At 51.4% G+C, this 13,929-nt stretch overlaps 1 protein-coding gene across 1 annotated transcript in view; it reads left to right on the top strand.

Moving 5' to 3' along the window:
* Positions 1–13,929, top strand: part of RAD50 (RAD50 double strand break repair protein) — a 330,429-nt gene that overhangs the window by 29,499 nt on the left and 287,001 nt on the right. Inside the window, exons 5-6 of the mRNA XM_075344529.1 lie at positions 4,307–4,492; positions 12,504–12,708. Of these exons, the coding sequence (XP_075200644.1) occupies positions 4,307–4,492; positions 12,504–12,708 (391 nt within the window). The remainder of the gene's footprint in view (positions 1–4,306; positions 4,493–12,503; positions 12,709–13,929) is intronic.

Below are 13,929 nucleotides of genomic sequence, written 5' to 3'. Positions count from 1 at the left end.
TCTTCAGGTCATCCCCGCCTCCTGAGCGAGCCGAGGCTCCTCTGCAGGCGCGGCGCACTCTGACGGCTGAAGGAGTGGTGATCCCTGTTCCTCTTCAGCAACAGAGCCACGGTTTTTACTCCAACTTGTTGGTGGTCTCAAAGAAGGACGGGTCTTTCCGCCCGGTCCTGGACCTGAAACTGCTCAACAGACGGGTAAAAACCAGGCGGTTCCGGATGGAATCCCTCCGCTCCGTCATCGCCTCAATGTCCCAAGGAGATTTCCTTGCATCAATCGATATCAAAAATGCTTATCCCCATGTACCGATTGCTCCAGAGCACCAGCGCTTCTTGCGCTTCGCCATAGGACACGAATACCTGCAATTCGTGGCACTGCCGTTCGGCCTGGCAACAGCCCCACGGGTTTTTACCAAGGTTATGGCTACTGTAGTAGCGCTCCTACACTCCCTGGGTCACTCGGTGATCCAGTATTTGGACGATCTGCTGATCAAGGCACCCTCTCTAGAGGCATGCCAACGCAGCCTTGACGCTACCCTGGAGACTCTCCAGGGTTTCGGGTGGATCATCAATTTTCCAAAGTCAAATCTGACACCGGCCCAATCGCTGACATATCTTGGCACGAAGTTTCATACTCTCAGCGATAGTGAAGCTTCCGCTGATCAAACAGCAGTCACTACGGAAAGGGGTACAATCTCTACTTCAAGGCCAGTCACACCCCGTGAGGCGCCTCACGCACTTCCTGGGGAAGATGGTGACAGCAATGGAGGCAGTCCCTTTCGCGCAATTTCACCTGCGTCCCCTTCAATGGGACATCCTATGCAAATGGGACAGGAAGCCGACGTCCCTCGTCAGGACCGTCTCCCTCTCTCAGACGACCAAAGCTTCCCTTCGGTGGTGGCTTATTCCCACTTCATTAGCGAAGGGGAAATCTTTCCTACCCCCATCCTGGGAAGTAGTCACGACGGACGCGAGTCTGTCAGGGTGGGGAGCGGTTTTTCTCCACCACAGGGCTTAGGGTACGTGGACCCAGCAAGAGTCCTCGCTTCAGATCAATGTTCTGGAAATACGGGCAGTGTATCTTGCCCTGAAAGCGTTCCAGCAGTGGCTGGAAGGCAAGCAGATCAGAATTCAGTCGGACAATTCCACAGTGGTGGCATACATCAACCACCAAGGCGGCACACGCAGTCGGCAAGCCTCCCAGGAAGTCCGGCGGATTTTGATGTGGGTGGAAGCCACGGCCTCCACCATCTCTGCAGTTCACATTCCAGGCGTGGAAAACTGGGAAGCGGATTATCTCAGTCGCCAGGGCATGGACACAGGGGAATGGTCCCTTCACCCGGGCGTGTTTCAGGAGATCTGTTGCCGCTGGGGGGTGCCGGACGTCGACTTCATGGCGTCCCGGCACAATAACAAGGTACCGACGTTCATGGCACGGTCTCAAGATCCCAGACCTCTGGCGGCAGATGCCTTAGTTCAGGATTGGTCGCAGTTTCAGCTCCCTTATGTGTTCCTCCGCTGGCATTGTTGCCCAGTGTGTTACGCAAGATCAGGGCCGACTGCCGCCGCGTCATCCTCGTCGCTCCAGACTGGCCGAGGAGGTCGTGGTACCCGGATCTGTGGCATCTCACGGTCGGCCAACCGTGGGCACTACCAGACCGACCAGACTTGCTATCTCAAGGGCCGTTTTTTCCATCTCAATTCTGTGGCCCTCAACCTGACTGTGTGGCCATTGAGTCCTGGATCCTAGCGTCTTCAGGATTATCTCAAGACGTCATTGCCACTATGAGACAGGCTAGGAAACCAACGTCCGCCAAGATCTACCACAGGACGTGGAAAATTTTCCTGTCGTGGTGCTCTGCTCAGGGTTCTTCTCCCTGGCACTTTGCCTTGCCCATTTTTTCTGTCCTTCCTTCAATCTGGACTGGAAAAGGGTTTGTCGCTCAACTCCCTTAAGGGACAAGTCTCAGCGCTCTCTGTGTTTTTTCCAGAAGCGCCTAGCCAGACTTCCACAGGTACGCACGTTCCTGCAGGGGGTTTGTCACATCGTTCCTCCTTACAAGATGACGTTAGAACCCTGGATTCTGAACAGGGTGCTGCTGGTTCTTTAGAAATCACCATTCGAGACAATGAGAGATATTTCTCTCTCTCACGCCTTTCGCAGAAAGGGTTTTTTCTAGTAGCAGTCACTTCACTTCGGAGAGTGTCCGAGCTAGCAGCGCTGTCATGCAGAGCCCCTTTCCTGGTTTTTCACCAGGACAAGGTGGTTCTGCGTCCGGTTCCGGACTTTCTCTCTAAGGTGGTATCCCCCTTTCATCTCAATCAGGATATCTCCTTATCTTCTTTTTGTCCTCATCCAGTTCACCAATGTGAAAAGGATTTGCACTTGTTAGATCTGGTGAGAGCACTCAGACTCTACATTTCTCGTACGGCGCCCCTGCGCCGCTCGGATGCACTCTTTGTCCTTGTCGCTGGCCAGCGTAAAGGGTCACAGGCTTCCAAATCAACCTTGGCTCGGTGGATCAAGGAGCCAATTCTCGAAGTCTACCGTTCGGCTGGGCTTCCGGTTCCCTCAGGGCTGAAGGCCCATTCTACCAGAGCCGTGGGTGCGTCCTGGGCTATGAGACACCAGGATACGGCTCAGCAGGTGTGTCAGGCGGCTACCTGGTCGAGCCTGCACACTTTCACGAAACACTATCAGTTGCATACCTATGCTTCGGCGGATGCCAGCCTAGGTAGACGAGTCCTTCAGGCGGCGATTGCGCACCTGTAGGAAGAGGCCGTTTTACGGCTCTCTTACGAGGTATTATTTTACCCACCCAGGGATTGCTTTTGGACATCCCAATTGTCTGGGTCTCCCAATAGAGCGACAAAGAAGAAGGGAATTTTGTTTACTTACCGTAAATTCCTTTTCTTCTAGCTCTAATTGGGAGACCCAGCACCCGCCCCTGTTTTTTTGTGTACACATGTCGTTCATGTTGAATGGTTTCAGTTCTCCGATATTCCTTCGGATCGAAGTTACTTTAAACCAGTTTATAATTCTTTTTCCTCCTTCTTGCTTTTGCACCAAAACTGAGGAGCCCGTGGGAGCACGGGGGGTGTATAGGCAGAAGGGGAGGGGCTTAACACTTTTGAGTGTAATACTTTGTGCTGCCTCCGGAGGCATAGCCTATACACCCAATTGTCTGGGTCTCCCAATTAGAGCTAGAAGAAAAGGAATTTACGGTAAGTAAACAAAATTCCCTTCTTTTTGTTTTTTTTAACAGTTTTAACGTCGGCTGACTATTGTGACCGATCAGCTGATCGCTAACAGTAGTCCGCCGCCGGGTGATCAGCTGATCACTAACAGTAGCCGGCCGCCGGGTGATCAGCCGCTCACTCACAGTAGCCGGCCGCCGGGTGATCAGCCGCTCACTCACAGTAGCCGGCCGCCGGGTGATCAGCCGATCACTCACAGTAGCCGGCCGCCGGGTGATCAGCTGATCGTTCGGTCGCTGACATGTGTGTCGGGGGGCGGAGTGCGGTGGGTGGAGCCGAGTAGGGCCATGGCTGAGGACGTCAGTGCCGCGGGGACTGCATCGCTGGGGGACAGGTGAGTGTGTGTGTGTGTGTGTGTGTGTGTGTGTGTGCGATTGTGTGTGTGTGTGCGTGCGTGCGATTGTGTGTATACATACGGAGTGCGGGGAGGGGGCGGAGCCGAGCAGGGAAGTGTCGGGCTCCCGGCACACGTAACCAGGGTTCCTTGGTAACCCGATGTGTACCCTGGTTACGGGTGGAGGGAGCCAGAGAGAGCATGCGCAGTGAAATCCAAAGGATTCCGCTGCTCAAAAAAACGTTACATGCTGCGTTCCTTCCGCCCGACGCAGCGTCAAAATAACGACGCTGCGTCGTCCGGCGGATGCAGCGCTGACACTTGTGTTACAGTGCGTCATCCATACAAGTCTGTGGAGAATAGCGCAGTGCGTTAACGGACTGCGCTATTCTCCATAGTGACGGACTCTGCTGAACGCAAGTGTGAAACTAGCCTAAGAGAAGAGATCTGGAATTTTCACCTTTTAATCTTACTTATTCATGAATTTCACAAGTTTAATTCTTCTCTTCTGGAATACCAGTAGATGTGTGTGTTGTTCATCAGAATACTTTCCAGCAACGTGTCAAAAGATCTGTGTGCCGCTTTAGCAAGATTCACTTACTAACTTCACATTTTGATAGGTTTCTAAAGTCATCCAAATGAACACAAGCCCTGGCCTGGAAGCTGTGTAAACTTCACTGTATTTTATGTGCTGATAACCATTTCCTTTTGCTGATAGGCATGGTGAAAAAGTAAGCCTGAGTACAAAGTGTGCAGAAATGGACAAAGAGATGATAAGTGCCTTAGGAGTGTCCACCGCTGTACTCAACAACGTCATATTCTGTCACCAGGAAGATTCTAACTGGCCTTTAAGTGAAGGCAGACAGCTAAAGATAAAGTTTGATGAGATCTTTTCTGCAACCAGGTAAGTCATTTGTACCACCTTTATGGTTCAATACGTTTTTATGAAACAAAAATTGAAACAAGGTGAAATACAATCAAATCAGAAAGGTATAACTTCCACATAAAAAGAAAAATATTCATTAAGTACAGGAGCTCTTTGTGTTCTATGTGGTCACATAACACATAAGGCACGACCGTGCACAGAATCTGCATCATTGTACTCGGTGGCCCCCATAGGTGCATACACTCAAATCTGTTTTGCAAAGGTTCAGAGTTAGGCCCTTGATTGAAGGGAACATCATAATCAGACGGGAGCTCCCATGTATCGTAATATGAAGTTGGATGGAACAGTAGTTATAAGAAATAAAAGGAGAACAAATGGGGTGTGAGAATATACCGTATTTTTTGGACTATAAGATGCACTTTTCTTCAGCGCTCTATTGGGAGACCCAGACGATTGGGGTATAGCTACTGCCCTCCGGAGGCCACACAAAGCACTACACTAAAAAGTGCAAGGCCCCTCCCCCTCTGGCTATACCCCCCCGTGGTATCACGGGTTCTCCAGTTTTAGCTTTGTGTGCGAAGGAGGTCAGACATCCACGCATAGCTCCACAGATTTTAGTCAGCAGTAGCTGCTGACTATTTCGGATGGAAGAAAAGAGGACACATATAGTGTCCCCAGCATGCTCCCTTCTCACCCCTGGATGGTGTTGTAAGGTTGAGGTACCTATTGCTGGTACGGAGGCTGGAGCCCACATGCTGTTTTCCTTCCACATCCCCCTGAGGGGCTCTGAGGAAGTGGGATCCTGCCGGCCTCAAAGCTCTGACGCCGGGCTCCATCCACAGACCCATTTGAACCTGCTGGATAAGGAGCTGGAGTACCGTTCAGGGACATGGCCCTGCACCATTACAGGTACTCTGTGTCCCCGTACACACAGGCACAGCACACTCCAGACTTGCTGGGTGTGCTAGTGCGCCGGGGACAGTAAAGGGTTACAGTCACTGCAGCTTTGCTGAGTGACTTTGTGTTTTGGGAACTACCGCGCCGGACGCTCCGGGAGCGGCGGCGCGGCTGGGACTTGTAGTTCGCCGGGGACTGGGCGCCGACCGCGCTTTTACGGCGGCGGCGCTTATAACTCCAGTCCCCGGCTTCTGCGGCCTAGTGCCGCTTCGTTCCCGCCCCCTCCCTGTCACTCAGGGAAGGGGACAGGCGCTGAGCAATCAGCAGCGCCGAGGGCTGGAGCCTTTTTACATGCTCCAGCCCTCTCACTGCACACTGTCGGACGCCGGATTCCCGCTCTGCCTTGGGGGCACGCCCACGGCCCGCCCCTACTCACACGAGCTGGGGAAGAAGCCGGCAGCCATTACTGCAGAGCTCGGACTTTCGGCTCCAAGGCAGGACGGTGGCGATCATACACCCGCTTATAGGCGGGCGGTAAGAGGCACACATAGTGCTGTCCACATATAACTGCAGTGTATACATGTGTTGTTTTTAACTACATAGGTCGCTATATGCCCGCTTGGGGAGCGACACATCAGCAGCAGGAAAGCAGGTGTGCTAAGGCACAGGCTTTCTAGGCTGCTTGTTTTGCACGACTGAGGTGTTCATTTGTGTTTACATTGCACTGTACAGTCGCTAGTCTTAGCTATATTCTTCTGGAATGGCTAGACTACAGCAGCAGAAAACCAAGGGTGCTGGGGCACAGGTTTTTTTCTATGCTGCTTGTATTGCATGGGCTGCAGTGTGCATTTGTACTTGTGCTTGTATGCTATACATTGCACTGTATGGTCACTCTTCTGGGCTATATTCCCCTAGATGACCAGTCTGCAGCAGAAGAGCAGAGGTGCCAGGGCACAGGCTTCTATGCTGCTTGGATTGCCTGTGCTGCAGTGTTCATTTGTACTTGTGCTTGTATGCTATACATTGCACTGTAGGGTCACTCTTCTGGGCTATATTCCCCTAGATGACTAGTATACAGCAGCAGAAGAGCAGGGGTGCCAGGGCACAGGCTTCTATGCTGCTTGTATTGCTTGTGCTGCAGTGGTCATTTGTACTTTATGCCTGTATGCTATACATTGCAATGTACGGTCACCAATCTTGGCTATATACTTCTAGATAGCTAGTCGGCAGCGGCAAAAAAGCAACACAGATTTCAGTGCTGTTTTTACTACATGGGATGCTGTTCATGACACCGTCCCATTGTGTGCATGCTCCCCTGTAGCGCGTCGTCTGCCGGGGTCTCTAGCACTTCGTCTGCCGGGGCTCTACTAGTTGTGGCCAAAGAAACCTCCTGTCAACCCTGTCCATGGACAGGGACGGAGTAGTCATAATATAGAGACTTGCACCCATGGGCAATCTACTTGACCAAAAGGCAGCTCTTCAGGGCTTTGATACTGACATCGCTCTCAATCCGGATACACCGGGTGGTAACGCCATACGGAATGATCCTATACCGTCCATCAATGGAAGGTTGGATCTTTCTCCCTCAGCTCCCCCAGTGGAGATAGGAGACGAACAGGAGAAGTTCCTTTTCAGTGTCTCACGCAGATATTGAGTATTTTTCTGGCCACGCTGACTTCAGAGAAGCAGTCCAGGAACACCACGCTTACCAGATAAGCGTCTTCTCCAAACGTTTTTAGGATACACGTTATCCCTTTTTTCCCCTGACGTGGTCAGCGCTGGACCCAGGGTCCAAAGGTGGATTCTCCAATCTCCAGGCTTGCATATGGAGCCATAGGTGCACTGGAGATGGGGCTTCACTTCAAGATGCATTCACAGACAGATGGACTCTGGTTGAAATCTGTCTAGGAGGCTATCGGCGTGTCGGTTGCTCCGGCATCCACAGCCGTATTGGCAACCTAACCTTTTCTGCTGTTCTTGCGCAGCTGACCTTGAGCAGGGACATCTGTACCGCAGAGGCGTCCGTAACCCCGCAATGTCTGCACTGCGACTTACCCTGTTAATACTGTCCTAAAAGTACAGTCGAGGTTTCGGTCCTTCCCAAGCTCCGGCAGGTCCCAATTGTCCTCGTGCAAAAGGGCTACAAAACCTCAGACGGGCTCAGATTCCGGCCGGGCTCAATCTCGCCCAAGGAAGGCAGTCGGAGGAACCGCTACCAAGGCGGTCTCCTCAGGACTCTCAGCTCTCTCTCTCTCTCTCTCCGCATCCGCGGTTGATGGCAGACTCCCCCGCCTTTGGCGACATTTAGCTGCCACAGGTCACAGACCGGTGGGTGACGGACATTGTGCTCACGTGCACAGGACAGTGTTCTGTTCTCGTCCTCCGACTCCATTCTTCAGAACGGCCCCACCTCTCCACCGAGCAGATGCCCTGCTGCAGGCGGTGGACGCTCTAAGAGCAGAAGGAGTGGTGATCCCTGTCCCCCCTCAGGAACGAGGGCGAGGGTTTGTACTCCAATCTCTTTGTGGCTCCAAAAATGGACGGTTCCTTCCGTCCTGTTCTGGTTCTGAAACTGCTCAACGAGCATGCGAACGCCAGGCGGTTCCGGATGGGATCCCTCCGATCCGTCATTGCCTCAATGTCTCGAGGAGACTTCCTTGCCTCAACAGACATCAAAGATGCCTATCTCCACGTGCCAATTGCTACGGAGCACCAACGTTTTCTACGTTTTGTGATAGGAGACGAACATCTTCTGTTCGTAGCTCTGCCATTCAGTCTGGCGACAGCCCCACGGGTGGGCACCAAGGTCATGGCAGCAGTGGTAGCAGTCTTGCACTCTCACGGACACCCGGTGATTCCGTACTTGGACGATCTACTCGTCAAAGCAACCTCCCTCGAGGCATGCCAACGCAGCCTGCATGTTACGCTGGAGACTCTCCAGACTTTCGGGTGGATCATCAATTGGGCAAGGTCAAATCTGTCTCCGACTCAATCACTAACGTATCTCGGCATGGAGTTTCATACTCTATCAGCCATAGTGAAGCTTCCGCTGAACCAGCAGCGTTCACTGCGGACAGAGGTGCAGTCTCTCCTTCAAGGCCAGTCGCACCCCTTAAGGCGCCTCATGCACTTCCTAAGGAAGATGGTGGCAACCATCGAGGCAGTTCTCTTTGCGCAGTTTCATCTGCGCCAACGGCAATGGGGCATTCTCCGCCAATGGGATGGGCAGTCAACCTCCCTGGACGGGAAGTCTCCCTTTCCCTGACGGCCGAGGACTCTCTGCAATAGTGGCTTATTCCCACCTCATTGCCATAGCCCCCATCCTGGGCAGTGGTCACGACAGATACGAGTCTGTCAGGGTGGGGAGCAGTTTGTCTCCGCCACATGGCTCAGGGGACGTGGACTCAGCAGGAGTCCACCCTTCAGTTCGATGTGCTGGAAATCGGGGCAGGGTATCTTACCCTATTAGCTTTCCAAAAGTGGCTAGAAGGGAGCAGATCCGAATCCAGTCGGACATCTCCACAGCGGTGGCATACATCAACCACCAAGGAGGGACACGCAGTCGGCAAGCCTTCCAGGAAGTCCGGCGAATCCTCATGTGGGTGGAGGACACAGCATCCACCATATCCGCAGTTCACATCCCGGGCGTAGAAAACTGGGAAGCAGACTTCCTCAGTCGCCAGGGCATGGACGCGGGGGAATGGTCCCTTCACCCGGACGTGTTTCAGGAAATCTGTTGCCGCTGGGGGGGGCCGGACGTCGACCTAATGGCGTCTCGGCACACCAACAAGGTCCCGGCATTTATGGCACGATCGCGCGATCACAGAGCTCTGGCGGCAGACGCCTTAGTGCAAGATTGGTCGCAGTTCCGGCTCACATATGTGTTTCCACCTCTGGCACTCTTGCCCAGAGTACTGCGCAAAAATCAGATCCGATTGCAGCCGCGTCATACTCGTCGCACCAGACTGGCCGAGGAGATCGTGGTACCCGGATCTGTGGCATCTCACGGTCGGCCGACCGGGGTCACTACCAGACCGACCAGACTTACTGTCTCAATGGCCGTTTTCTCCATCGGAATTCTGCGGCCCTGAACCTGACTGTGTGGCTTGTGTGTCCTGGATCCTAGCGTCTTCAGGATTATCTCAAGGAGTCGTTGCCACCATGAGACAGGCTAGGAAGCCCACGTCCGCTAAGATCTACCACAGAACGTGGAAGATTTTCTTAATCAGGTGCTCTACTCAGGGAGTGTCTCCCTGGCCATTTGCATTGCCTATCTTTCTTTCCTTCCTACAATAGGAGTTAGAAAAGGGCTTGTCGCTAGACTCCCTCAAAGGGCAAGTCTCAGCACTATCCGTGTTTTTTCAGAAGCGTCTAGCACGTCTTTCTAAGGTGCGCACGTTCCCGCAGGGGGTTTGTCATATCGTACCCCCGTACAAGCGGCCGTTGGATCCATGGGATCTGAACAGGGTTCTAGTTGATCTCCAGAAGCCGCCTTTCGAGCCTCTGAAGGAAGTTTCCTTTTCTCGCCTGTCACAGAAGGTGGCGTTTCTCGTTGCGATCACATCGCTTCGGCGAGTGTCTGAGCGGGCAGCTCTGTCATCCAAGGCTCCCTTCCTGGTGTTTCACCAGGACAAGGTAGTGCTGCGCATCATTCCGGAGTTTCTCCCTAAGGTAGTATCCTCGTTTCATCTTAATCAGGATATCTCCTTACCGTCCTTTTGCACTCATCCGGTTCACCGGTATGAGAATGATTTACGTTTGCTAGATCTGGTGAGAACACTCAGAATCTACATTTCCCGCACGGCGCCCGTACGCCGTTCCGATGCCCTTGTCGCTGGTACGCGCAAGAGGTTGCAGGCTTCTAAAGCCACCCTGGCTCGATGGATCAAAGAACCAATTCTGGAAGCCTACCGTTTTGCAGGGCTTCCGGTTCTTTCAGGGCTGAAAGCCCATTCAACCAGAGCCGTGAGTGCGTCCTGGGCGCTACGACACCAGGCTTCGGCTCAACAGGTGTGCCAGGCAGCTACCTGGTCGAGTCTGCACACTTTCACCAAACATTATCAGGTGCATACCTATGCTTCGGCGGATGCCAGCTTAGGTAGAAGAGTCCTGCAGGCGGCAGTGACACCCCCGTAGGGGAGGGCTGTTTTGCAGCTCTAACATGAGGTATCTCTTTACCCACCCAGGGACAGCTTTTGGACGTCCCAATCGTCTGGGTCTCCCAATAGAGCGCTGAAGAAGAAGGGAATTTTGTTACTTACCGTAAATTCCTTTTCTTCTAGCTCTTATTGGGAGACCCAGCACCCGCCCTGTTGTCCTTCGGGATTTCTTGGTTGTTTGCGGGTACACATGTTGTTCATGTTGAACGGTTTTTCAGTTCTCCGACGTTATTCGGAGTTAATTTGTTTAAACCAGTTATTGGCTTCCTCCTTCTTGCTTTGGCACTAAAACTGGAGAACCCGTGATACCACGGGGGGGTATAGCCAGAGGGGGAGGGGCCTTGCACTTTTTAGTGTAGTGCTTTGTGTGGCCTCCGGAGGGCAGTAGCTATACCCCAATCGTCTGGGTCTCCCAATAAGAGCTAGAAGAAAAGGAATTTACGGTAAGTAACAAAATTCCCTTCTTTTTTCCACCAAATGTTGGGGGAAAGTGGGGGGTTCGTCTTATGGTCTGAATATAGGGCTGCGGGGAATGAGGGCGCTGTGGTGGAGCGGGTCATCGGGGGCACGAGCAGGCTGCAGCAGCACCTGCCGTGACCACGTGGACCCGCTCATTACATATTAGCAGGATGGAGGTTTATGAGCAGGATGGGGGTATATGAGTAGGATGATGGGGGTATATAGCAGGATGATAGGGTTATATGAGCAGGATGATGGGGGTATATGAGCAGGATGATGGGAGTCTATGAGCAGGATGATGGGGGTATATGAGCAGAATGATGGGGGTATATGAGCAGGATGATGGGGGTATATGAGCAGGATATTGGAGTATATGAGCAGGATGATCGGGGTATATGAGCAGGATGATCGGGGTATATGAGCAGGATGATGGGGGTATATGAGCAGGATGATGGGGGTATATGAGCAGGATGATGGGGGTATATGAGCAGGATGATGGGGGGTATATGAGCAGGATATTGGAGTATATGAGCAGGATGATCGGGGTATATGAGCAGGATGATGGGGGTATATGAGCAGGATGATGGGGGTATATGAGCAGGATGATGGGGGTATATGAGCAGGATGGCAGTATATAGCAAGATGGGGCTATACCAGGATGGGGGACAAATATATACACAAGGCAGGAGGATCATTACCAGGATGGGGTACCTTAGTAGAGAATTTGGGGACATTACCCCCATAACCGTGTCAGCAGCAGATACTCGCCCCATAACAGTGTGTCATGACCACATTTTTTGCTTAAAATTTAATTTTCCTATTTTACTTTTCTAAAACCAGGGTGCGTCTTATAGTCCGGTGCGTCTTATAGTCCGAAAAATACGGTAACATGCGTGACAGTTATATTTAATTAGCACTGAAACATTGTAGTGGATTCAGATAGATTATTGGTTACATAGATCGCAACTGCCCCAATGGTTGGCTGGAGTCTTTTCTGATGGCACCCTGGGAGCAGATGAAACCTTTAGGGACTTTTAACAGTAGCCTTATAGCAAACAGCCTCTAAATCTAGGCCCTGGCTTTACTTGTCAGACTGGGCTGCAGCTGCTCAATGCACTTTTCTACTCTGAGAAGGAGAGCGTTGGCTCTTGGTAGAGTAGATCAAGCCACCAGAAGCCATAGTATTCTGTTGCTAGCCATATTAGTAGCTTTGTAAATGTGCTTCTCAGACTGCAAGTTAAAGCTTCTGTTTTTGCACCTTTTGCATGCATATGTGGCTATTTGGCACTGGTCCTCAGCAGAATACATATGTCTGCTCACTGTCTCTGCTGAGGTTCCCATGCTTTCTACAGTTGATCTAAGAAGCTGACTACCCTTCATTTCTCCATGTCTTTATGTCTAACAATACGTGTACGCATCTAAAGAGCATGCTGTTTGTGTTCCTCTGCTGAGCATTTTTAGTTTATTATAGTAAAGCTATAAATATTACAGTAAAATTAATCTTGCTTTTTTAGGTACATTAAAGCCCTAGAAACTTTGAGACAAGTGAGATTAAAGCAGGCTCAACGTGTAAAAGAATGTCAAGCCGAACTTAAGTATCTTAAACAGAACAAGGAGAAAGCCCAGGAAATCCGAGACCACCTCCGCGACAAAGAGGCGCAGTTGGCAGCTTCCAGAGAAAACGTGAAGTCTATTGATAACCAACTGGAGCCTCTCAAAGTATGTAATTGTGATATGTGATATCCGTTCAGTCAGGCTCCTTAACATGTCTGCCACACTATATGTTACACTCAGTGCCTCATATTCATTTCTGAACATCCCAGAAATGTCCTTGTCAAAATAAAAACTTTTTATGAACTTTTGGATAAATTTTTTTATCTGTTCTCCAGTCCTGTTGTGACCGCGCGGGCTCCCGCGGTCACAACAGATCTGAAGAAATGAGGGCGCATGCGCCGCCCTCTCATGCACCGCCCTCTCATGCACCATAATACTGTGGGCTTCAGAAACATGGCGCTGGAGATGAGCGCTATGCGCAGGCGCTAACGCCGACGTCGTGTAACTGAAGATTAGAAATTTACATACGGCCAGTGAGAGGGAGGAACAGGCGGCGGGGGGGCGGGGATACACGTGTATAACCCGCCCGGACATTAGCAGCGAGGTGCACACGTCAATCAAAAAGTGCATGAATTTTCAAACTTTATAAACTTGGATTTCACAGCCTAAACACCCGAGCTGCACCTTGATGGTATGTACACAATGTGCCTGATAGTGCCAGTACTGCACTGGCTGCACCTTATATAGGAAAATGCTGATGTTTGGTTCCCTTTAAATGTACTTTATTATAGTTATTTTCATTACATTTCTCGGAGTACCACTTTAAGGGATAATAAGGTATATGCACAGTTAACAAAAGTCGACATCCTTGTAGTATTTGTTAATGCATGATTTGGCTTTAACTAACCCGTTAGTACAATTCCTTGTGGAGTGATTGTGGAGTTGTTGCACATATAAACTAATCAGAATATTTCAGGGACTTTTTTTTTATATTAAAGGGGTATTTCTTTTTCGCTCCTAATTGGGAGACCCAGACAATTGGGTGTATAGCTACTGCCTCCGGAGGCCGCACAAAGTACTACACTTAAAAGTGTAAGGCCCCTCCCCTTCTGGCTATACACCCCCCCGTGGGAGCACGGGTCCCTCAGTTTTTGCTTTGTGCGAAGGAGGTCAGACACGCACGCATAGCTCCACTGTTTAGTCAGCAGCAGCTGCTGACTATGTCGGATGGAAGAAAAGAGGGCCCATACAGGGCCCCCAGCATGCTCCCTTCTCACCCCACTTTCTGTCGGTGGTGCTTGTTAAGGTTGAGGTACCCATTGCGGGTACGGAGGCTGGAGCCCACATGCTGATTCCTTCCCCATCCCCATTAGGGCTCTGGGCGAA

The sequence above is a fragment of the Anomaloglossus baeobatrachus genome, chromosome 4 (genome assembly GCF_048569485.1).
Source record: "Anomaloglossus baeobatrachus isolate aAnoBae1 chromosome 4, aAnoBae1.hap1, whole genome shotgun sequence".
NCBI classification, from domain to species: domain Eukaryota; kingdom Metazoa; phylum Chordata; class Amphibia; order Anura; family Aromobatidae; genus Anomaloglossus; species Anomaloglossus baeobatrachus.
This window is presented reverse-complemented; position numbering and strand designations above follow the sequence as displayed.